General features: G+C 35.4%; 2 protein-coding genes across 6 annotated transcripts in view; one reads left to right on the top strand and one right to left on the bottom strand.

Moving 5' to 3' along the window:
- The window catches only part of LOC106107012 (talin-1), a 65579-nt gene that overhangs the window by 10767 nt on the left and 28270 nt on the right, over nucleotides 1-26542 (top strand). For all 5 annotated transcript variants that reach the window (XM_013287684.1, XM_013287682.1, XM_013287683.1 and 2 more), the window contains exons 2-20: nucleotides 6473-6622; nucleotides 15463-15576; nucleotides 17578-17696; nucleotides 18386-18540; nucleotides 18614-18769; nucleotides 18968-19071; nucleotides 19152-19293; nucleotides 19828-20019; nucleotides 20413-20491; nucleotides 20614-20782; nucleotides 21237-21409; nucleotides 21922-22083; nucleotides 22237-22328; nucleotides 22589-22677; nucleotides 22981-23100; nucleotides 23180-23318; nucleotides 23416-23496; nucleotides 23571-23695; nucleotides 23819-23920. In XM_013287684.1, coding sequence (XP_013143138.1) covers nucleotides 18405-18540; nucleotides 18614-18769; nucleotides 18968-19071; nucleotides 19152-19293; nucleotides 19828-20019; nucleotides 20413-20491; nucleotides 20614-20782; nucleotides 21237-21409; nucleotides 21922-22083; nucleotides 22237-22328; nucleotides 22589-22677; nucleotides 22981-23100; nucleotides 23180-23318; nucleotides 23416-23496; nucleotides 23571-23695; nucleotides 23819-23920 — 2061 coding nt within the window. In that variant the 5' untranslated portion in view covers nucleotides 6473-6622; nucleotides 15463-15576; nucleotides 17578-17696; nucleotides 18386-18404. The remainder of the gene's footprint in view (nucleotides 1-6472; nucleotides 6623-15462; nucleotides 15577-17577; nucleotides 17697-18385; nucleotides 18541-18613; nucleotides 18770-18967; nucleotides 19072-19151; nucleotides 19294-19827; nucleotides 20020-20412; nucleotides 20492-20613; nucleotides 20783-21236; nucleotides 21410-21921; nucleotides 22084-22236; nucleotides 22329-22588; nucleotides 22678-22980; nucleotides 23101-23179; nucleotides 23319-23415; nucleotides 23497-23570; nucleotides 23696-23818; nucleotides 23921-26542) is intronic.
- Nucleotides 2064-3092, bottom strand: LOC106107017. Its single transcript, XM_013287692.1, has 2 exons — nucleotides 2690-3092; nucleotides 2064-2514 (listed from the first exon to the last, which is right to left on the bottom strand). The coding sequence occupies exons 1-2, from the start codon at nucleotides 3041-3043 to the stop codon at nucleotides 2104-2106; spliced, it is 765 nt and encodes a 254-aa protein (XP_013143146.1). The 5' UTR covers nucleotides 3044-3092; the 3' UTR covers nucleotides 2064-2103.

The raw sequence follows: 26542 nt of genomic DNA, 5'->3' as shown, positions 1-26542 counted from the left end.
TTAAAACAATTACACTAGGCTCCAAAAATATTTGTCCATCTACATTTTGACTACATTCCCAAAAAAAAACATTTTATAAAGACAACAGTTCCACTTAATCAGACTTTTTTAAATGTTTATTATTGGATGGTCCAAGTAATTTTGGATAGTAGTGTAGCGTACCGTGCGATTTCCACTACGCCCGTGCGAACACTTGTATGAAGTTCCATACGTTCCATTTTATTTTTACGCTAACGCCTAGTGTCCAAAATGGAACAGTGCGCGTAGAGAAATACGCCGAGAAGAAAAACGCCCCCGTATGAACAGCTTCATACAATCCCATACGTTCTATTTTGACACATAGTTACCGCCTAGCGTTTTCGCGTCCGTGCGAACGCTCGCTAAGTATACAGTTAAAATTAGCATAAGTAAATTATTGCAGCAATGTTAATATCTTTCGATAGAAATATATGTAAGTAATCTCATGTTATCTTCTTGATACTTTGAATTCGATATTGTTCACACTCAAACAAGAAGATATCGTAACTTAAAGTAAAATAAAACTTAAGCTGTACAAAGTAAATATTACGTATCTCATATTGTTTAATTATCTCGAAAATAACACCATCAAACTGTAATTGTGATAAAAATAATATCTTATAATTACAAGTTATTTACATGAGAACAACTTTCGCTTGGCACAAATAAGGGCCTGACAACCTTTGGGCGTAGGCAGCAGTCGCCACGCGCCCACGGCCGGATGTCTGATGAAATAATTCGGCATTTGTCTATTCATTAGAAAATGAAGAGTATACAAGAATCTTTGGAAGGAAGCGACTTAGACAACAATTATGAACACTATTTTTTTGAACGAAAGCGATACTTTTTTAAAACAGTCTTTTAGAATTCAATGAGACAAGACCTGTATGTTCAAATGTCTATTTTGGTCTAATAAACATTACAGTTTTGTTTCTTTTACGTTTCGTTTCCGTTTGATTCAGTTTTTGGATGTGATCGCAGCTGCATCGCATCTGCGACGGGTTTCCTGTGTGATATTACGACATTCTACTCTTGATTGATGGTTTGCCTTGCGCCACATTGTGCCAACACTGTAATAAGGCGGCGATGGATATACAAAGCTAACGAAATTTACAATAGCAAAATGTACCAAGATAAGGTAACATCTTTGAAATACGATTACAATTAGCGAACAGAATTTAGAATCGAAATGGTATCTCAAGTAGGTATTCGACACAAAAAGCTTGGATACGTTTACAACAAAACTATGGCGTCGGATGAAAATTATATGGTTTTCTTCTTAGGTTACACTATGATATTTCATTTAATATTAAAGAAAAAATAAAGTAAACAACTTAGTCCTGCATTGTCTACGGTACAATTACCATAGACGCCAGTGCTATTTTATAAGGCCATACGCAATCAAGCAAGTCAACTATAAAAGTCCCACTTTTTTAAGTCTTGGCGCAAGTTGATTAGATCATTTACGAGAATATTTGCATAAAATTAGGGACAAAGATAAGGCACGCGTCGACTAGTTTAACTGGACTAGTACATCATTAACGTGCTCTTTGTTTTGCAACATCATATGTAAATCAATAGCTCGTTTTTTACGACATGTCTTCTTAAATAGTTATAGCTCGAGTCTATATGTACGGTAGCCCCCATTCCTACCATCTATATTAATAAAAATAAAATGAGGTTTTGTCCTATTGAATGTCTTCTTATAGCAACGTAATATACCGATGTCCATACAGAAGTGTCCTCAAAATATCAATTTCAACAAAAATTTAACGATATTACTTTTGTTTATATGATTAAGTTGAAGCAATAATTGACTTGTATGCTGTACATAGCACGTTAAATTGATGATATCTGATACAAGTTTCGATTCAAAACTACCCTCGCTAAAATAGCACATGCAATAATTTAATAAGCAAATCTTGTATTCAATTCGGCCTACTTTTAAAAACATGAATGCAGTGCGTCAAGTATTAGAAGCTATTTAAGGTACGTACGAAAGAAAAACTGATTTTAGAATAGTATCATGTATTTTGATACATTAAAGTGATAAGTGGTAAATGAAATACTTATTAAAATAAATAATTACAAGTCACACCATGCGTCCTCTTCACTGCTTTGTTTAGATGACGGTGATTCTGGCGTTGGAGTAGAGCTCTCACTTTCTTCCAGTTCCCGTAGTTTATATTTAGATAATATTGCCTGTATTTCGTCCTGAGCGTGTATGCTATTTTTGAAATTCAATGTTTGTAATGAAGAGGCAACATATTTGCCAAAATTGTTCAATTCATCGTTCCTTTTGCCTAATTTCGCCCTTTTTTCAATATTTTCCAGTTTCTTTGAGGTCGATTCTGTGTAACCAGGTGTTATTTTCGGTTTTTTAATGGGTACTGGAATTGGTTTTTCATCGAGGACGTGCATAGTTGAATTTGAAAGATTGTCTGTATTTTCAATCTCATATTTAAACTCTACGATTTGTGGCATTGAAGTGTCGTTCTGCAATCAGATTTATTTAATTATTTTTACAAGGAATTATTATTAAATTATCACAAAGAAGAAATTTAGAACTACCTACAGATTGTGTATCTCTTATATAACCTCAAGACATAGTTATTTCATACAATTATTAATACCTATTATTATATTTAAGAAAATGTATACAAATACATACCGTATTTGATGTTGATTCTCTGTGTTCAGAAGTTTTCCTTACAAAAGAATCCATTAAATTATACCATGGCAGTTTAGAAGTGTAAACTTCAGCAGACCCGGAGCTAATCGAATCTTTTATCTTTTTCCTTTCCCCATGATATTGTGTCCTTAAATTTTTTATCTTGTTTGTTATATCCTTAGGTCCTAATCCATGAACTCCAAATTCCTGTACAAATGATGCTAGTGCCGCATTACGTGCTTCACGATTCTTATAATATTCATTTTCAGTATCCCATAGACACTCATGATTACGATAAATCATAATAAACCTAATTACATCAGCAGAATCGAATTTTAACACTTTTTGACTCATTCTAAGTAAAACGCAGTAGCTTCTAGAACGTTCAATACTTGAATGGAACATTCGTCGCGTCGACGCAACTCCGTTCAATACTTGAAACGACCGGTAAATACGCCCACTTGCATGTTTGTGAACACGTTGACTTATGTGTGGGTGAGGACTCAGTCATATGATGCAAGTTGCTTGTTGCATACAATGATATAGAAGCAATGAACGACGGAACATTTCATGATGTTGAAAACATTCAACACTTGAATGAAACATATGTGATATAGTCAAGTTGGAATAATAATTGTATCGTAAAAATTAAACGTATGATTTATATTAGAACTATACGTAGCGTAAGGTAGCGATAGTGACCTGTTATAGTTTACTTTTTATGTCTATGCCCCGATATTATTGTCGGTGTACACCCATATGGCTGTGTTTAGATAACTCGGAACTTGTAAGCATTAATTTCAACATATTACACAGTATTGGCCCAAATGAAAAACATCTGCAATTATTTCTTTTTCATTGATTCATTCAATAATTGCATTCCATTTTTTTAATATACATGTGCGTAAATGCTGCTTACAATTCTTTAAGATCAATTATTGCGCGTAACATAACATTCAATTATTTCTGATGTATGTGTTTACGTGTGTGTTTCTGCATAAGCCATGCGCATAATGTGCACAGATGACTCCCCCACCTAACACCGACCACGTCCCCGCTCGTCTGCTTAGTACCGTCAGTTACGTGACGTCATGAGGTCATCGGCAAAGCTTCTGCACATGAAAATATATTAAGTTGATTACGAATAATAGGTAAAAACTTTATATGCAAGTTCAAGAAGTAATTCAATTTATCAAACGAGTTCACGCGTGACGTATTTATCTTGTTACATGTTTATTTCTGTGCGCACAATCATCGTCTAGGCTTACATTAAAGATAACGCGTTACTTAATAGACATTGTGTTGTCATAACAACATTCCTTCCCGATATGTAGTTCATTTGTTGATGGATTGTATTTGTCACAATCAACTCAGGTTCTTGACTTGAAGTGATTGGGAGAATTCTAGATTTTTGTTTGGCAAGATGCCGGCACATTTTAGTTCTTAGCCATATGGATAATGAGTCTTCTAACAGACACCTACCTCAGTTTTCACAGTTTGTATTTTTTTATTCCGTGCGTAAACAAAACATCGTTTATTATTTTTAAGGCCTACAACACACGTGTCGGTAGCTGGGCCGCTTATATGAAATGTACTGGCATGTGTGAACGCGAACACCTTCTTCGGTTTTGTGACATGTACGTGCATATAAGTCGAGGAAACGAATGAAAGTGGTAGCTAGAGCCTGACTCATCTCGTTTAGAATAATCTCGTTGACATATTAATGGCATGTGTCGATGTATTGCGCTAGTAGCTGGCGCGTGCCATTAGTTGGCATGCCAGCTACCTCTTTTTATCTGCATGTATATTCCGCCTTAAGTTTATCCGAAGCAAAAGATGCGGGTGGTGACGTTTTATGTTTCCGTATAATTCGACTGCCGCAACACTTGTGTTGGCATGTTGTCCCTTTATTAAAAGGAAAATTAAAGGGATGAAATTATTTTTTACAAGTAATTTAATAGTCGACACCCAGTTTTGAAAACGCGCTAACAGACATGTGCATTATAAAATGCTTATGAACTTGTATGTTCAGTTGTACAATGATATCGACGTGTGACTTATCAGTGGCCTCGGCTTCCGTTTGACATCAGCTACGCCCGGACAGGGATTTTTAATACTGTAGTTATGAATAATATTTAATTCAATAAAATTAAACCAAGTGATAAAAATTTAAGAAAATAGAAATCTCCTTATTCGTACATAGTTTTTAGTTAGTTTTTTCTTTAGATAGACTATAATATTAATTTTAATAACGACGTAATTTTTAATTATTAAAATACTTTATTATTAGTACATGTAATGTTATTTCGTGAGTTCAAGAGCATACTTCAATGAAAAAGGCTGTGAAGTGTCCTCTTTGTAACACGTGTTTTTATTTGTAGCCCAACTATTTCTAGGCTAGTTTCTAAAAGTAGGTTTTTATATTCTTTTTATAATTAAGGAATGCTAGACAAAACTAAAAATGTTACTAACAATATCCCACGCAAACGTATTTAATTTCAAATCCTTTCATCACTTCAGTAATTTGAAATGGGTCAGTATCATGGTCGGATAATCGTTATTTTAAAATTATAATTATGAATAATTTATTAAGAATATCACAAAAAATAATTAAGAACAAATTACATCGCTGGTTTCATAACTCCATAACGAGTGCCATGTAATTCTTCTGATACAGCATAAGCGGTCATTAAAAAAAGTTTCGCCCTACATCGGCTTTATGATGCCCCAATTTTCATATTAGCAAAATCCGGAGGCTGAGGCCCGAGAGCTTTCAGGTTATGTAATAGGCTCCATTGTGGCGACAGACGGCCGCTAGACGGCGCCGGCTTGGCGGGCGCCCCGAGGGAGACGCACAACTTTTGCGAGTCGTCCCTCTCGCACCGAGACTACTGGCGCCCTTTCCTGAACATGTACAGCCGCAAACACAATACTGCAAAGTTTTTGTGAAAAATTTTACTTGACATATGACATCACGAGTTTGTATGTGCATATGTCTATTCCCTTGTGACTATTTGTAGGTTTAAAAAACCTACAGATTATGAAAACTATGATGTCATGCGATTTGGTTCTACCCAGGAGTTTGATACTCAAATGTACTCCAAGAATCCTAGGAGCACATTAAGTGAGGCGTATTAATTTTTTATAGTAATCATGTTGCCGCGTTAATAATATTTAGGGCCTGTCTTACCACAGGCTGATAGAGGCTAAGATAGCTTAAAAGTGACATCACTCAGATAGAGTACCAAAATCCGATATTTCCATCGCATCTTTTATGTGTTGGATTGTTTTCTGACAATTTACAAGAATTGTGGGACCAGGCCTTTAGCCTCTAAATTATGCTATGTATTAGGTGCGCGACTGTACTGCGAGAAGTTTTCACGAAAGCTTTATGGGTTTTTGATATGCTGAAATTTACAGTCGCCTTTCTAGTTTTGGAAGGTTTGAGTTATGGTTGGAGGTTTTAGGGAGGCCGGGGATCAGTTAGTTCATTTGGAATGAGGATATCGCTGATTACTTTTTTTTTTATTCTATCATAGTTTTAGATGTTACCAAGGGGATCAGATTAGATCATGTATGGGAAGTAATGAATAATTGTAAACACCTGGATATTTAAGTTTATTTAATTGTGGTTATAAATGTATTGAGGAATCTATTATCGATATATTTAATCGATATTGGAAATTACAATTTTAGTTTTTCGTTTCGTCAAGTTTATATGGTCCTTACTTTGTTTATTATGGTATTGTTTTATTTTATTTGTAATCTCTCTTTCTTCCACAGGTATGAGAGCTGCGATGTGAACGGGACAGATATACACGCCAAACAGAGTGCCTTATTTTTATATTTACCCACAAACCTAAGTTATATTTTTATATTGACGCATCACTTAAGAAAACGAACGAAAAAACGCAACGAAACGAAATTTATCTGGTAAGTTCTATTCATATGCGTATAATGATTTTTTTTTTATTAAAGGGTGATGTTCTGTCAAGTCGTATGTATAGATGTACTATTTGGATGGATGGATGTTTGTTACTAGACATATCAAAAACATGATATACACTATAGTTTGTTAATACGTATGACCAAAACGGGTTAACAAATCTATATTGAGTTTTGCATAGGTATAGTACATAGTCGGGAAGAATAGGATACTTACAAGTTTTTTTTATCCCGCGCGGACGAAGTCCCTAGTTTAAGTCATAAAGACGATATTGAAAATTATTTGTGTACTGCTTATTAAAATAAGCACTTTACATATTGTTTCAATTTACTCAATTGATATAACAATTTGGGCGAAACATAAATCTGCAAACACTTATGATGTATCTGTAACATCAACAACACAAGTGTTTCAAGAGTTCTCATGTCGTTTAACAAATATACATGTCTCATCTCAGTTAACTCGATAACAGGCATGATGTTAATATAAATGTTTTGTTTAGGGCAAAGTTTACTTTGTCCAAAGAAACATTGGAATTGGAATTGCATATATGTATGTATACTTACATCTCTACAGTAACTCTTAAGAATGTATAATTTTTTTAGCTTGTTGCGTAAGATTTTAATTGCAATAAATTTATCTTAACTGTTACTATAAATGGATGCGATGGATGATATTTGATTGATACAATAGGACTTGGCGTGCAATTACAAACATTAACATAGGCCAGTGTCCAGCGTGCAATAGGGATGAATGGGGTCGCTAGGGGACGCCCCTGTGACCTCACTGTTGACGTATCCATTGATACAAGTGATTGCACTCAATCGTCGCCTTAAATGCATAAAATGATCCCAGGTGTCGGAAACTAGAAAGTTCACATCACGATAGTAAAAATACACAGTTACCCATGACGTGGCTCAATATGGCCTCTAAGTAACTATAAAAAATGTTTAGTCATCATAATTTTTCTAACATGTTCCTTTTTGTGTTTGAATTTTAATTGTTTAAGAGCCCTTAGTAACAACTTTAGCGTGATGTGTATTAAAAGATTTTTGTCTATCAAGATTTAGCTATAAAATTACTAGGCAACATTAATAATTGCGAACATATTAATATGTTGATCATATACGTAGAATTTCTAATGAAATCCCATCGGTCGTCAATAGCTGAGACTTCCGGCACAAGTCGGAAGCTGTCATGTAGCTCCTACACACGCCCTGGATGTTTGGTGTCTTTACACTTTGGTATACAAAGATTCATTAAATGGATAAATAGTTTTTGATATGCTGGTTTATTTTTATAAATAATATTAATAAAATTAAATAATAATATTTAAAAATAACTTTTATAAAATAGAAGCAAAAAGTAATTTAATTAAAATCAACACCATCTAGTGACAAAACTTGGTAACGGTGAAACTTGATTGCTTACGTGGCTTTACTAGAGTTGCTTGTTTTTTTTTTGGCTGATTGTGTGAGGGTGTATTTAGGTTATCTGAATCACAAGAGGTCAGATCATTTTAGGCGCCAAATGTTTTCAATTTTGAAATTAGGTTGATTCGAAAGTCTAGATTGTTTAATTCCTTGACGCTTGACTGATCTCATGTAAAGTGATTGCCAAGGAGATAATATAATCAATTTTAATAGTAATTTTATTGTAAGTTAAAAAATTCGATGGGTAACTTTATTGACCCTAAATCATTTTATGACATTATGAAGGGATTAATAACTCCCACAGCGGCCCCAAAAAAGGGCCACCAATATCCAAGTATTCGCAACGATACGAATCGATAAACAAAATCACGATCTCCGGAAATCCGAGCGGAGTTCGAGATGCATTTCCATCTTTCGACGTCTTTTCACCCTCCGAATATCATCCCCAAAGTTCCCGCTCGCTTCCCTTTTGCGGCGCGCAAGTGCGAAGGGGATGGGGTGAGGTTGGCGCGCGTGCGCGTACCGACCCCTCATCAACGTTGGAGACGCTTGGTAGTGCCAAGCGCAAGATCCTGACGCGTCGTCGACCACCAAGAACATTCCTCCGTGGACCGTCCGCGGAGGCGGTGGCCCGCTCTCTCACATCCCTTGCCGCTCTCTTACATCCATAACATAAAACTAGTTGAAACTCTGTTCTTTTGCCTCAAATTCTCCTACAAATCTCTAAAACGTTCGAATATCTGTATCACAACCTACTTGCCATTTACGATTCATGGTAAATCCGTTTCCCATTATTGTATTACCAGAAGAGCTAAAAGGTTGTGAGAGAGCGAGAAGGAGGGTTGTATAGTATTTTTTAAAAGTGGGAACGAGACAACGTGATGAGCCTGCACTCCGTCCTGAGGTAAGTGCAAGCCGAGTTACGAGCGGCCACGTGCTCACGAAGTTTCCCTTTTCAGGTCGAGCGTGGACCTATACTAGTCGATTCGAACCGCGTTTTCATTTTCATTCTTGCTTCACGCTTTGGTTACTCGTTTTTTTTAGATATTAGCTGTTCTTTTAAATTTAGGTTACTGTTATTAGCAGTGTTTGTATTTTTTAAGCCTTTTCTTACACTAAGGGACAGTGTTTACAGTTTTTATTAAATCAAATACATCACAGATTTTAATAGAATATATAAATGTTTAATTTACATGTCTGTTTATATTTTTTATCTCCACGTATACAGTATCATTTTGTTTATTTATTTCTATTTAACTTTAAGTAATACCCTCGTAACCTAAGTTACTAAGGTCATTGAACTCGAGTCGCTCGCTACGTAGAGTTTTCCTTCCGCGAGTTATACTTGCGCTAACCTTCATTTAGATTTAAACGAGTGCCTTGATCAGATAGTAATTAATGTAATCAAGGGTTTATTTACTTCGTAGGCTTAATCTAAGGGTTACCGGAAATCCCTTTTTGCCTTACTTAAAATCTAGACCAAAAATGTAAAGATTTGTAACATAATAGTTACCCCTTTAGTTGAAATGTTATTAACACATTATTGAAGTGTTCTGTCGCATTTTAAAATGTGTTCTTGAAAGAATAAATAAAACACTCTGAATATCCTTCTATTTTATAGTAGATCGTAGCTTATTAAGACGCCCCATAGTCCAGAGAAGTTAAAAGATAAAATGTAATGTATCATTTTTTAATGTTAGGAATGTGTATGTTAGAAAAAGTTTGTAATTAGCGCCGGTGATGGAGAAATTGCAAAGCAAAAATTAGTCGCGGTATGGACATTTTATGTAGAGAGACATATGTTACATAAACAATGAAGTATTAAGATAAAATATTGGTGGCTGAAAAGGTAGACGAATACCGAAAAAAGTTTGGATGGAATTGTGTCATGCGTAAGAACGCAGTGTTTTATATGACAGTTGATAGAGATGTAAGGAAGAGTAGAGCAGACCAGCCGTAAGAGCAAGTGTAGGTAGATGATATCAAATTGTTGTTTGTACGACTTCGTTTTGACTTTATCTTGTTAGTTACGTATTTTCGATTTTTCAATAGGTAACTGTATTCTTTAATGTTTTTATCCTCTTTAAAATTGTTTAAATAAAACAATTTAATCTTCCATTAGCTATTCAAATAATACCACAAATTTTATTACGACAGTAACGTAATAGCATAATCAAACAAAATATTTAGTAGTTATTGTGCTATTGATTGTAATTGGTTCGTATACAAACCATCAAAAGACTTAATCTACTACAATCAATGTTTGCAATTTGGCTTATTCGCGACGTGCCTTGATCCTTACTAATTGAATAAGGACGTCTCCATAAATTAGGGGTATTAGGGGAATCATCGAGTCATTCATTAGTATAGTTGTTGCAGTCAGGAGTAATACGTGTTTGTTCTCGGCTCGGTCTCCTGCCGAGATGATTGCTCGGAGGGGCACGTTTGATTGATTGGCAACCTACGGGGTACATTGATGCTCCCGCCATTATTTTAAACAATTCCCTTGTTTGTTTTATCGTCGTGCCTTTCTTAGCGGTCTTTTGGTTGGCTTTTTTTGTAAAGATGAGAAAAGGTTTTAAAGTTGTATATTTAGTTTACTGGACCTCTATTAATCTAGTGATGTTTTTCAACTTCTGAACCTCACCTATGGTGATACGTGGTGAGGTTTTCGACTACCATTTCCCTGAAATACTTAAAATCACGTGTAGAGTCATGTTTTGACTTTTTTTGGAACTCCCTTTCGAGCCTCACGTGATTAAGTACTCTCACTCAAGGCTAACATATAAATTTTGGATCTTACTGAATGGTATCGAACCGAAATTTCTGGAGATGACTGCGAAAGTAATTTATCGTACCCAAGATATAATCTAATAGTATGTTATCTCCACAAAAAATATTAATTCCGGTCATCAATCATGTCTTTTCCATTTGCTCTCGTCTATGGAATCTTATTAAATTCGATAAAAATCATTCGAATCGGTAATTCGGCATCTGCATTTCGTTGAGAGTCGCTGACGTGTAAATCACCCCACGTCCGTTCAGTGTCCATTCCATCCCCCTAATTCACTTATAAAAACTTACTATCCGATATCCCCTGTCGGACAGCCGTGACGATATCCGGTTCGAACCGGATATCCGATATGCCGGAAGCGCTGCACGCGCATCACAGTTTGTGTCGCAATTTTTCTATATTTGATAAATTGTCGAGTTGTTTACTCGACGTATTACAGTTCATTTCCATTATCGTAAACGTATGTAACTATATATTCTATTGTAAAATAATCCGACTTTTGTATTGAATTAGTTTACATTTAAATCTGCTGAACATAAAAACGAAGAAAACATTGTACAATTACATTTCTTCTCACTAAAGGTAATACTAACTGTTGCTCGCGATTTCGTCTCTGTGAAATTTAAACTATCATATAGCCTATGTTACTCACAGAAAAATTACCTTTCTAACATTGATTTTTTTTTAAATCGGCACAGTAGTTTTTGAGTTATTTCAATACCTATAGAAATATAAAAAAAAAAACAAATCTGTCCTCTTCATATTATTATTATTAATATAGATTAAATTAACCTTTTCAGTATTAATAAAGAGCCACATTATTATAACTTATTTTTCTGACGACCACACCTATGACAAGCCTGCCTACACAATAGCTAAGAAAATCGCTCCAGTCTCCCAGGCGCCAGACTTGGCGGCGCCGGAGTCTATTGATCCCCCTCCTTTCTCCCCTCTCTCTCTCAAATGACACCATATCATAAGGGGTGGGGATAACGCATGCGTAGTACTTGTTTGCGCAAATCCCACAGGATTATAGATTTTCTCCTACGCACATTCTCTTAGCACCATACTTAATCGGACTAGCGGAAGACCTACAGCATCTTGGAGCAGCTCGGCTCAACTTCGCTATTGAGATTTATTTATTGCTGGTTTTAGTCTTTTTATGTTTGTTTGTAAAGAGTTCTTTCTTCTTATCGTTGATTTTTTTAAGTCTTAAATTAAAAGAAAATCATGTTCAGGAAACAAAGTCTTCAACGGTAAGTTTAATGTATTATATTTTTTTTTATATTTTTATAAAATATTCAATTTTAACTTCGATTATGATATAACGATGATAATGGCAAATATCATTTCCTTTGCTATCTATTAAGGGTGGGCAGGGCTTGTGTTATTTTTCAACTTGTTGCAGATGTCTGTTAGCAACAGTCGTTTCGTTATTTCAGCGAATTCAGGCGACCGCTTGCTACCATTTAATACAAAAAAAATATCAAATTATGCTTTTTGTATTTTAAAGTGTAGATGAATTTGTTAAAAACCTATCCTGTTTTTATTTCGTTGTATAATATATTACTACCAAGATAACCAAATAAACCAAAGATTGGGTATATATATGTTCCCGTGCAATTATGTTAGCAAGTATAAAATAAGTCCCCCGAAAACTTTTCTTATTTACCGTATTATCTTACACAAGAGTACTTAAGTGAAAGAATGAAACAATAGACTGTCCTTTAGCAGATAATCCACTAATGGATATCAACAAATCACACAATAGTGTAACTATATACGATAACAGGCTATCAACTTTGCTACACGTATGTCGAGATGACACGCGCTGTGATGTGTCGGAGGCTGCGTTTTGTCAGCCCTGTCACACAACCCTTTGTGGCTATTGTCTCGGCGCTGAGAGGTGCCCGACAGGCCCGAGGGGCTGTTATTAAATTATCAAGTCTATTAACCGCGTCTAGGGTTACCATTGTCTTTTCTATTCTGATATGGAAAGGTTTATCCATTATTTTCTCTTGGTCTTATTTATGTTTTTATCTTATACTAGCTTTCGCCTGCGACTCCGTCCGCGTGGATTTCATAAAGAAACAAATGTAAATAGCCTATGTGTTCTTCAAGACCATGTTCAACATCTATAACAAATTTCATCGAGATCCATTCAGCCGTTTAGGCTACAAACTCTAACATACATCCATCCATCCAAACTTTCGCATTAAAATGTAAGATTAGTAAGATTTCCAGAGTGTTTTCGATGACTAAATTTGTGGATGTTAACGAAGATCAACAAACCTTTAGGAACAATAGCCTTAATTTTATTTGGGAATAGGATTTTTTACTTTCTTAATTTATTTAGTTTATTCAGATTTCATATAACGTGTCCATTGTCGCGTCATATAAATGAAAGCACAATGTTCAGCGAAGTGGAAACGTGAAGTAAATGAGTTAAGACGCCTTCGCTCTCTCAGTTGTCGGGGGCGAGTTGGTTATCACTTGTTCATAAAGTTTTCTTTAATAATGTACTTTACAGTTACAGTTTATGAAAGCGATGTTTCTTGTTGAACGTTCTTGTACCCCTCTACGGTTATTGGGGTCCAACATTTTAATTATTGCTGAATTGTGATAACTTTTGGAACGCAATGATGTTTTATTTCTAGTTAGCTAAATGAATGTAGTTTTACAGTTGTAAATAGGTTAAAAATTAACTTTTAAACAAAAAAGTTTTTTCATTCGTTACACCGTCAATAGCTCTTTTAACGCCTCATAGTCCAAAACGATGTACTGCTTTGACCAAATTCATTTTACGTTCAACAAATTTGTCGTATACAATGACTTTTTGAAATAAGTTCATTGCTGCTTAAAAGCTCCTCTCACAGAACAATGAAGACGAGGGCCTGAAAAATGAGTTACGACAGCTCGTATTTCTTGCTGGTTAAATTTTTTATGATAGTATAACAGCCATCACTGACTCATTCTTCAGCTGCCCATTCGATCATTGCACAGTATTAAAATTCCAAAAGGCCCGTCTGCGGGCCATTGCAATCCGTTTTATGCAAAACTCCCTGCAATAACTCGCGCCCTTATGACTATGGGCCCTTTTAATGAACGCGTAGGAATTCTACTATGTATTCCCACCCTCTATACAGTCCTTATGTCTATGGCTTTAAGATTCAAGTTGTATTCTTGCTTTCTACATCAAAAGCTTTTATGATTATGTCGTTGAAAATGTTTTATTTTCCATGTGAGAATTTATTACACTTTTAGTTTTATTATTAAACCATGCCGACTAATGATGAAAATTCAACGTTTTTGTAAGTTTTTTGACTGACTAATAGTATGCTTTTCTTTAGGTGCAAGTTGTTTTATATAATTTCTCGATAAATGTTAAATCATGACGTCAGAAATCAGGTATTCAAGTGTAGGCGTCTGTTTACTAACTTAAAAAAAATTAAATATAATTATAATAAGAATGTATGGAATTTCCGAGATTCGAAGAATATATTAGGTGCAACTTAAAATTAATCCTCCTATTGGTTGCCTAATTTTTATTATCCTGTGCGTAAAAATAGGCCAATTTTTTACGTTTCTATTTTCGTAGTTCCTGTAACTTGCCCTTTCGTGACCTTCTATAAATATTATGTACGGTCAATAATCATCAGAAACCGGTGGCGTACAAGCGGCTCCGTTCTAGTTCCCTGAACGGTAAAAATAAACTATTAGGTAAACTCCTACGCGCCGGATTTGTACGCCATCTTTCGAAATAGTCGCCAGTACAAACGCCTGATTTAACATGTATTCTTGTAATAATAAAGTTATTTATATAATCGTCAATAACGAAGGGGCACACAACTGATAAAGATAACTAATTTGGATGCATCGTGAAATATTTTCTTGGCTTAGAGGGAGAGAGAGTGGAAGGTTATTGTACACTACACTTTTGAAGGCAAGAAAAACAGCAAAAAACTGTTTATCTCTGTGCAAAATGATTATCCATATCCGTTAAACATGTTTGGATTAACCGACTAATAAACAACCATCGAACATATACACATTCGTTATAATAATATTGGTAAGATTTGCGTACGTTTCAATGACATAATATCTCGATTCATTAAATATTTTAATTCACTTGCAAAATGGTTCATTCCAGTTACATTTAAATATAGGTGAGTGGACATAGTCAACCTTCATTGAGTTCTCTCCTAATATGGACATAGAATTAACTTTACAAGTAGGCCAAGGTTTGTTTGCAGACAAATGTATTATAACTGGATTTTATAAAAACTTGACGTTTTTATTAAGACAAGAGACCAACAAAAGTTTAGTTGTTTAGTTGCAATGATTTAAGGTTTTATTAACTTATCTAGTTCTATGGCTAATTTTGATGATGTTCGGAAATAAATAAAATTCAAATGCATAGACACTCTTTTCAAGATAAAGTTTCTAGCTAAAGATTTGACTGTCTCAGTTTTCTCTGAGTGATCTGTGACAAGCTTGGTACTTTCTTTTCCCATTTAAAAAAATCTGACTTTCGCTTTCTATAATGCTATGTCTAGGTATATTCAGCCACCCATCGATTAATGTAACCTTTGTATTGCAGACGGCGAACGTGTCGAGCGAATTTGAAGCGGAGGCGAGTTCGTGACGCAGCCTCCGTGACCGCCTGGAGCAAGCCCTCCAAGACAACTGGCGGCGGCTGACACAGCACCGCTCTGTAAGTACTCTCCTCAGAAATGCGCCTCGGAAGTGCTTCTAAGTAAAAGTGCTTTCTTAACTGATCAAGTAGTAATAATTTTGTTATCTATTATCTCGTGCGCAAAGTAAAGGAATGGAACAAGTTGCCGGCGTCGGTGTTCCCTTCGATCTATAACGGTCTTGAAGCTCTAAGAGCAGGGTGAATCGGTACTTACTGAGCTAGCGTGTAACCTCCATCGACCACGTCTTCACTTAATTCAGTTTAGGCGGAATCGTGGTTAATCGCTGGTTTATTTATAGTAAAAAAAATATTAGGACATAGTTTACTTGCTCTTTACAAACGCTAAAACCCTAAGCAAGTAACGTTAAATCTTTTTACTCTATTAGATAAAGTTCTATGAAAGCATACTTGACGCGGTTACAAAGTGTATAAACATTTTTTTCTCGGAACCTCAGCGGTGTAGTCGACCTTGGTTATGAAATACATTAGTGCATCGTGATGTCATCTCGCAATGCGCTATATGGACGAAGCAAAAACTTTTATAAAACATTGTTTACCTTGAGCTTTTTAAAGTTCGCAAACGTTTATTACGGGAACCGCACATTTTTCCGCGATGGTAAGTGCTGGGCGAAGCGTTTTTCCTGAGTACTTACGGTTATTTCTGCGCCAAATTCATTCAGATCCGTACAGCTTCTAGAGGCACATGGTAACAAATATTTAGCTTACTGTTGGTTGCAATAATGACATCGAAATGTTGAAGTTTGAGAATTTGAACTCGATTGAATGTCATTTACTCCTTCTCTTTGAAAAGAAAGAGATAGTATTATGTGGCATGGTGTGGAATTTCACGTGACTTTGTAACTCAGTCAAAGATCGAGATCACCAGTACCGACCACCTGTACCTCTCCCTGTGTCCGCAATGCTCGTCCCGTACCGGTGAAGTATAACGTATTACCGCTGGACTTGCTGCTTTTTATTCCACTTCCCGGTAATTCGCCACTCGCCGCGTACTCTGCAATGCTGTACCGTTAAACCAGTATACTCTGTTGTATTGATTACGATTTAATTTAGTTCCGTCACTGAATACTGCATTTATATCGCTTAATAAATTAAAATTGTATTGAGTCAGCTTTTTAAGACACGAATAACGTAAATGCAATCATTATTATTGTATCTTACTTTTCTACATGGATTTAATTATCTTCCAAAAGTATACCACATTCAAAATACGATTGGTAAAGACCCTTAGAGAATTTCTCTATGCTTTCCCACACTATCAGGGGTTATCAAGTTTCGTTCTCTAATTTACGTAAATTGTCACGATCTGTGTTTTTGTAATAAAATCCCTTGTTGTGACTAACAAATTATAAAAACTACAATATTACTCATTATTATTAATGAGTCATTAAATATCATTATTACAAATTATTATTATGAGGCTTATGTCTCATTTCGTCAACGGCTACTGTGAAAACACGATACATGCGAAAATAATTAATTATTAAAATCTTAAATTATTTAAAATTAATGTATTTAGGGAAGCCACTGAAATAAAATAAACGTTAGTTGGTGTTGGTGGTGTGTTCTTAGTTAAAACCTTTGAAATACAAAAGTGCGGTAATAAAAAAATTGTGGAAATATAAACGCGTGTGCTTGGAATCGCTTTGCAGTTATAAGGTTTCAAGTTAGTAAGTGTATTATAACTGAATATTATTCACGAATGTTTCTGATATTTATAGTATAAGAGCACGTATACACCTCTGACTAAACTATCGAACGACAGTTTAGTCGCGCTTTAATTCCTATGAGCTTATATGGAGGTACGTACACTACTCGATTTTTTTTATGGAACTAAACAGTTGGATTGGCTGCGAAACAATCTACAAAAGTTATGCGATAGTTTAGTAAAGGTGTACGCCCGCTCTAAGGTGATACACGAGCAAGCGCCACTGGATTTCCTCCTTTTAGAGAATAGTTATCATTTACCGTGGATTTTAACTATTGTTCTGGTTGTTACAGGAGTCGTTCAGAGGCCGTCAACGACACAGCTCCTTCAGTCAGGAGGGGCCTCGCCGGAGGAGAGCCAGCGCGCACTCCCTCGACCTCGAGAGGTCTGACAACATCGCTACTATACATAGGTCAGTTGGCCTCGAATATGTTACATGCACTTGATAATTGTTCTCACACTAACTAGTTTGCGATAGATATTGCGGCACAAATTGCTTTTTAAACGTACAATTTAATAAATTTAGAGGTAAAACGGAGAGATCGAATTTTTCTAGTAGATTAGCAAAGAATAAAAATGTTTGAAAATTGATATGGTAAATCGTTTTTCTTGGTTAATAAAATACAGTATCAAGTGAGTTTTAGTGATCAATTTCTTAAAATATGTTGTAGAAATTTTTTGTATTAATCGTTAGAAAAGATATGTAAATGGATTATACAATTGATTTTTTTATATAGAACATGTTTTGTTATTTGTAAATTATTTATATTAATGACAAGCCACTGCCTTGTACAACCATGACGCAACCAAGATGTTGGCGTTCGAATGACATAAGCTAAATATTTCTTGTTCCATACGCTACCATTGCCTTTCAATAAATAATGAACTCTTCATATTACGTACTTATCGCTTACTCTCAGTGAATGTGCTGGATTTATGAACGCTTCTTTGAGAATAAACTTCTTTTCTGGTCCGAATTCACGCGATTATTTGCAATTCGGTAGTGTCCCTTATGTTGTAATGAAAATGAAACTTTGATCTCATGAGACACGGGATTAATATTACCTAGTGTATGTAATGATTTCTTTTATTTTGATTCAGGGCACAATCCCTAAGCAAAATGGCAACTTTATCTCTTAAAATCTCATTGGAGGGCGGCAAAGTGGTGAAAACCATACAGTTCGACCCTTCAACTACAGTATACGATGCGTGTCGAATCATCAGAGAGAAGATATTGGAAGCGAGCTCCAGTGATCGTAAGTATAATAAAGATTATTGACAACTTTTATTTCAAAGAACAGTACCTCACGTTATCTCATACATTTATAGCGAAAGAATACGGTCTATTCCTGGCATCAGAAGAAGACAACAAGAAGGGCATATGGCTGGAGGCGTCGCGCAGCCTCGATTACTACATGCTACGTAATGGCGACCTACTCGAGTACAACAAGAAGACACGCAACTTGCGTGTTAGGATGTTGGACGGTGAGTAATAAATCTTACTGGCGTTCTTAGCTCACTAAATACAGAGTATCTTCGTGCAGATTAAAAGTAAATAAAATAAAGATAAAACGTGTTTGCACCAAGGGACTTTAAGTGTCTGAGTATTCCAGTAAAAATGCTTCACAATGAAATGCGACGATGAAAATAAGAATTGTAAGCTAAATACGATTTTGTATGCAGGAACCGTAAAAACACTTCTAGTGGACGACAGTCAGATCGTGGCTAATCTCATGGTAGTGATATGCACCAAGATTGGTATCACCAATTACGACGAGTATGGACTGGTAAGCTATCATGTTCAAAATATAATACTTAGATAATATTAAATTTACTAGATACTAATGTCTTTGATGTTTTCTTTTAGGTACGCGAAGAACAAAAGGAAGAAGTAGATCCGTGCGAAAAACCAAACTACGGAACATTGACGTTGAAACGTAAGCACCAGGAGAAAGAGCGCGATGCTAAGATGGAGCAGCTGAGGAAGAAACTGAGGACTGATGATGAAGGTAAATTGTTGATTAGCGCATCATACACACTTGGTCACCCTAACTTAGGGTAGGCTCCGAGCCCCTCAGTGGGGACGTATAGTGAGCTGATGATGATGACGATACACTTGGTACTTAAAATCACTCAATAAATACACATTTAAATATTTCTACAATATCAATTTTCACTTTATTCTATTATTATGGCATATTTTATATATAATTTCTGTTATTTTACGGGCTTCTAAACTAAATAGGAATAATCGTAAACACACTACGCGTAACATCATTCATATCAATCCTCAGGAGTTACAAAAAGACGTACATAGTATTAGAGATGATTTTAATTGTATTAACGTAATTAACTTAAACACTCAGAGCTACTGATCCCGCCACAAAGGCGCCTATTTACATACGTCTAAATGACATTGACAGCTGTCACATAGGGACAAAATCGTGACGACTATGAAGATGTTCTAACGTTGTCCTATTTTCTTAACAGTTAGAGAAATATAAAAAATGTAAAAGTTTACTACAATGTTCTACTTGTTGTAGTGAACTGGGTGGAGCCGTCGAAGACGTTGCGCGAGCAGGGCGTGGAGGCGGCGGAGACGCTGCTGCTGCGCCGCAAGCTGTTCTACTCGGACCGCAACGTGGACTCGCGCGACCCCGTACAACTCAACCTGCTGTACGTGCAGGCGCGTGACGCCATACTCGCCGGCACGCATCCCATCACGCAGGACAAAGGTAAACACACCGTTTTATACTGATTTCTGTGGTATTTTTCAAATATCTTAATCGTTCAAGGTCATCCGTACTACTTTGTTGTACTTTGCTCTCCCTCTGTATTTCAATGTGCCTCTCCACATGTAACAAAATTTTGTGGAAAGACTTGTACGATGTTACTAAGATATTTGTATTATAGTTAAATTCTGTAATATAATTCCACGTGAAATTTTTAAAATAAAGCCTATGTTACTCAACGATAACGTAGCCTTCTAATGTTATTTTTTTTTAAATCGGCCATGTAGTTTTTTTGAGTTATTTCAATACATTCGAAAGTACAATACATTTTTTTTTTCTTATGATATTAGTATAGTTATTTTAGTTGTATGAAGTTAATTTTGTTTTTACTTACAGCGTGCGAGTTTGCCGGCATACAATGTCAGATACAATTCGGTGACCACAAAGAGGACAAACATACTCCGGGATTTTTAGAGTAAGTTTCATATATTTCACTACAACCACTAGAGATTTTAATCTAAGATTAAACACCGTGTATGTTATTTATAGTGTTTCTTTTAAATGCTGATGATTCTTATTAAAGTATTGTTGTTACAGTCTGAAAGAATTCCTGCCGGCGTCTTACGTGAAGGTGAAGGGCATAGAGAAGAAGATATTCAAGGAGCACCGCAGGCACGCCGGCCTCAGCGAGCTGGACGCCAAAGTGCTCTACACCAAGAGTGCTAGAGATCTCAAGACCTATGGCGTTGCCTTCTTCTTAGTCAAGGTAAATTAACGCATAATTAAAAAAAATCTCGAATTGCTTCGAAAATGATTCGGTCTTGTTCTATGTTCTTTGGTATATTATACTAGATTTTACCCGCGACTCTGTCCTCGTGGAATTTAAAAAAGAAACAAAAGTGAGTAGCTTATGTATTCCTCCAGACTATATTTTACGTCTATGCCGAATTCTACCGAGATCCGTTTAGTAGTTTAGGCTAGAAACTCTAACAAGGTTTAAAGTTGAAAGACTTTATTCTCAAAAAGACAAGTACAAAGTCACTTACATGAGAATTACAAACATCCATCCGTCCATCCACCTATCTAAACTTTCGCATTAAACTATTAGTATAATAAGAGAATGTTTAAGTGTTTTAAAAAAACTTGCCTAAAAATGATTTTCTGGTCCTAATGATGGATGACTTTTTATTTTTGTAAATTCATTAAATAACAATTTGCAGGAGAAAATGAAAGGCAAGAATAAGTTAGTGCCGCGTCTGCTGGGCGTGACCAAAGACTCAGTGCTGCGGCTGGATGAGAAGACCAAAGAGATTCTGCAGACGTGGCCGCTGACCACGGTGCGGCGCTGGTGTGCCAGCCCTAATACATTCACTTTGGACTTTGGTGATTACAGGTATAAGGAATTAAATTTGATTATCGCTTTCATCAGTCACTATAATGAATATTGAAATTCAGATTTTATAACATACCACCACTTGCTTACAATACTCTATTAGTAACTCGTGATGAATCAAAGACATTTAAGAAATATATATACTCGACATAGTGAAGATTTTTCCACTGGTAACGTTTTTGAAAGGTACTAAGTTAGTAATCAAGTTTACTACGTCACCTCATGTTTGTGTTGACCAAAAAAATTTACAAAATAGTGTAATAAGCTCTACTTTTGTTATAAAATAAATTAAACAGTGTCACAAAATAAAAAGATAAACATTTAAACATTATTTTATGACACATATTAGGTATTTCAATACAACTAATTATCTTGACACGTGATTTTGAGAACATTTTAATAGATAGCGTTAGTGAATCATGTTAAAAATGTCAAGTGTAGTGTCAACTATCCTTCCTCTGTATTTTTTTAATCTGTTTGTGTATGAAATAAATGAATATTGTGTATTACAGTGACCAGTACTACTCGGTGCAGACGACTGAGGCGGAGCAGATATTGCAGGTGATCGCGGGCTACATCGACATTATCGTACGTAAGCAGCGCGCTAAGGACCACCTCGGTATCGAAGGCGATGAGGGCTCCGCTATGTTGGAAGACTCCGTGTCCCCGTCAAAGTGAGTACTGCATTTTGACACTTATTACTATTGTGTTAGGGTCGTTTATCCAATGTAGTGTTTATGTGATGGGTTCTAGGGATCAATCTTTCACAGTTTTTTATTAATATAATCACAAGTTATGTCGCATATATAAATTTCCTTTTTTCTTAGGGCCAATATAATTCAACACGACACGTTCAAATCGGGCAAAGTGAACATGGAGTCAGTGGCCAAGCCGGCGGTACTCAGGCCAGGAGCTGAAGGTAATATTAATGACTTAATTGTTTGACTTGTACAGTGCTTTATTTATAATTTAGCAATTATTTAGCTTCTATTATTTTATTAGAAAACATACAAATTCATACAAAAAACAAAATGTTTACCGATAAAAATATAAATATGTAATACAGTAAGTTTGTATAAGAAACTCGCTTTTAGATTATTTTATTGATATGCTGTATAATGCTGTTTATATTTTTGTTTTGGCTGTGATTTATGAAAGCTTATGCGTTGGCTACGTTAGGTGCAAAGTCGTTCGCGGTGGGCCACCTCACCGGCGCGCAGCAGACCACCGTCTCCGGTCAGATCATCACAGGCCACACACCTCCTACTGTCAGTATATTTTTCTTTTGTATATATTTTTTTGCAGGAATAAATTGTACTATGACGACGTTTTAACGGGCCTACAAATGACCATACTCGTTATTCTCTCTTATGTTCAGTAATTTTATGTGACATGAAAAATGGTTGACCGTGTTTTGTTTGTTTCACGCTTCCTTTATAATGGAAATGTGCAGTCTTCGAAGTGGGCTGTGTAGGTATTTTCTAGAAATATAGACTTTATAACAAGTAGTAATAGGTCTCAAAATAGAATAACAACTTACGTAGTATTGAATTGTTTTGTAATATTTGCAGGCGTCGCAGGTGCAGCAAACGCGCGTCACGTCTATACTGACGGAGCCGCAACGCGCGTTATTGTCTACCATCACTGGTGGTCGAGAGATTATACGACAGACTGAAGAGAGTCTTAGCAGGGTCAGTTATGGTTTTTATTGCATAAAAATGATTTAAATTCAGTTTATTGTCTTATAATTATCATGTTTGTAATTTCCAGGCTTCACTACCAGCTCTAGGACACGACGCGGCGTCGGTAAAATGGAAACAAGTGACGATGGATACCAGCAAGCAAGTTGTGACGTCACAAATAGCAGCTATGAATGCCGCCACGGCGCAAGTGGTTACTCTGACATCTGGTAAGGGAAAAAGAACTTTACTGACACTACAATATGGTAAAAAATAATTATGTTTTTATGTTGTAAACATTGTATACTATAATATTATTCTTAACAGGTCCTACCGAAGAAGTAGACCACACCGCCGTAGGCGCTGCCATTACTACAATCACCACTAACTTGCCAGAAATGACTAAAGGTATAGTATTTTATAGTCTTCCATATAATTTGTTAGTATTATGAAAAAAACTTCTACGTGATGTTTTTCCGCAGGCGTACAAACTATTGCCGCACTTATGGATGACACCGATGATGGGGACAAACTTCTTGACGCGACTAGAAAGTTATGTACCGCTTTCAGCGATTTGTTGAAAGCTGCCGAACCTGAAACCAAGGAGGTAAGCGTATTTGCTACATGCAGACCCATATGTAATTTTTAGTTAAATTATACGATCCAGCTCGAAGGACCATATTTATTGATTATAGAATTTGTTCTTGATTGATTTGATTTTTGTTTTCAGCCTCGTCAGAACCTCCTCAATGCTGCATCACGCGTCGGGGAAGCGTCTACCTCAGTCCTGCACACCATCGGCGAAGAAACCGAAGAGGATAAGGAAACCCAGGTAAATATCACACAAATCGACAACACACAGAAAAATAAAAACAACAAAAAGTCATTTTTGTACAGAAAACTTAATTACTGTTACGACAATTTCTATAAAGCTTTCTTTGGTAACAAGGATAAACAGGAATATGGATCTGATTTTGAAACAATCATCGTCGATGACGTCACTAATCGACCTAAACAAGTAGAAGATGAGGGTATTTATGAAGATATTGATACAAGCAACACATATGGACGAATGCTGGATGTCATACAAGAAGAATCCGATAGCGATTATTATAGAAGCTTGGAGTACTGCAACACGTACTTTAATCCTGGACGACCAGTAACTTTGAACGAAATCAATCAAAGTAAAACGCCATCTACCGGCACTTCTGGTAATAATAGCGACTTTGAATCCATTTTAGAAAATTGCGAAGACTATTTAGAAGACAGAGACAATGATAGTTTAAAACTCCCGCCGAAATCAACCTCGGAGAAGATTTATAATTTCAAAAAAGACTTCTCTAATCACGACTATGTTAACATAAACTTCAACCAAGAAACTCCAGAACATGAATACGCTAACATCGATATAGATAGACGTATTAAAAATAAATTACTACGCGAACGATTCTTCCTCTCTAATAACAACGACAAAAACGATATTAACGAACAATTCAATAGGTACAATAATTCTAAAAGAATCGAATGTCAGACTATACGGAATGACGTCACTAAATCAGGTCCAGAAGTCAAAGTTTCGGGTTCTCTTAACATGAAAATTCTAAATATCGATAAATACAACCGTACTCTCACCACAAAAGAGTCATACAAAGAGATAGTTGAAGCTAGTTTCACTAAAAAGGAGTTAAATCTCAAAAGAGATGATTTAGAAACGTTTATAAAACGAAGCGAGAAATATTACACAAGCGAAACACGTGATAGGACTACAACAGTGGAATTGAATAATACGAAAACCCCGCCTAAAGGAAAGACTGAAATTCGTATATTCTATAATCCAACGTTCTCTGCAATGGACGCTAAAGCTCTAGGTTTATGCCAATTTTGTCAAAGACGATGTCCGAAAACTGAGGAGAAATGTTGTCCGGAATGTGTTTGTTTAGAAATAGAGCTGGGTAAAATATGGAGAGACAACTGGTTGAATATATTATGCGTTTTGTCTCTTCTATTCGTTTTATTATTATTGTTGATCCAATCAATGTTTTCGAACGATGAATGTGTGACAGGAAATGTCACTGATTCAGGTCGAAAATGTTTTGAAATGCTGTGATTTAAAGACATGGATGTAAATGAAATCAAGACTGGAATGTAAGACCTTTGAATTTGCTAGATTTTTCCCTAGAGGATTTTTATAAGCCGAAAATTGTCAAGTATGAAATTGACTGCTTCTTTTCCTGGCTTGCCATAAGAATACTTGCCTATTACAATATACAACATATGCTATACATTTAAATATGTTGGTGTTATTGAAAGATATCCTGCTGAAGGAGTTGTTATACATCACATTTTTGCACAGTTATTATTTTTGTTTTTGTTAATGTATGTTTTTTTTTAATTTTATATTTCCGTTTATTGTTAAGGTTAAATTGGAATTTATTTGGCAGCTAGCTTTATGCATGACCAGAGATTTTGTTTACGTTACACAGTACTTAATTAAATATTCCGTCCATAAAAGTAAAATATAAATGTTTATTTTATTGTAATAGAAATAAGAAAAATTCATGGCAGCTTTTTTTTACAAAATTACATCTTTATTTTAAATCTGGTCATGCCAAAAATGTTCCTAAAAGAATCTCATTTCTCCTAATAGATTGTAAGTTATATTTGCTGTTTTTTGTTTGGACATGGTTTTTATAATGTATAAGGGTTTAATTTTTTTCCATATCATACTACGCATATAACGACTGTAACCACTTTTGTAAATATGTGTTCACTAATATGGTGCTGTGTCTCAGATTTACTACCGTAACATCAGGCAGTCGTCATAAATCTTTTTGTGTCTGAAGTCAGTTTGGGAATATTGCATTTGACACGGAGTAAGCGAGACAAATGTATTCTCGCGATCAGTTAAAGGACAGGGAAAGAACATTTCATTTACTTTTTACAATATTTTTTCTAGTTTTATCTGACTTCAGATGCATTCAGACTTTTGACGAGTCCAATAAAATACATACAAATAACGAAAATTACTTAAAAGTATAAATACCAATTTAAAAATTATGATCACCGAATACAATAATTCAATAATCAGCAATCCATAAAGCTTAAACTTCTATTTCGTAAACTATTCATATTTTATTATCTAAACTTAATAATGAAATAATGTCTTGATTAATTTGTGCCATAACATGAGATAGAAATACTAATGTGAAACATATTTTTTAAAAAAAATGAACACTTGACTAATTAAATTAGCAATTTAGGGTTTTGTTACAGTCGGATAAAATTGCTATTTTTTTTAAATAGTGCATTATTTTCATAATCTACATTAAAGTTTGGGTACAATTACAGATTATACTTAGTATAAATAGCACTGCTATATTATTTTTGTTAATACATTTGCTTTTTCATCACAATCTGGATTTTTATTTACGACTAACTGTCCGTAAAAGTGAAT

Source organism: Papilio polytes, unplaced genomic scaffold (genome assembly GCF_000836215.1).
Source record: "Papilio polytes unplaced genomic scaffold, Ppol_1.0 DF822067.1, whole genome shotgun sequence".
NCBI lineage: Eukaryota > Metazoa > Arthropoda > Insecta > Lepidoptera > Papilionidae > Papilio > Papilio polytes.
This window is presented reverse-complemented; position numbering and strand designations above follow the sequence as displayed.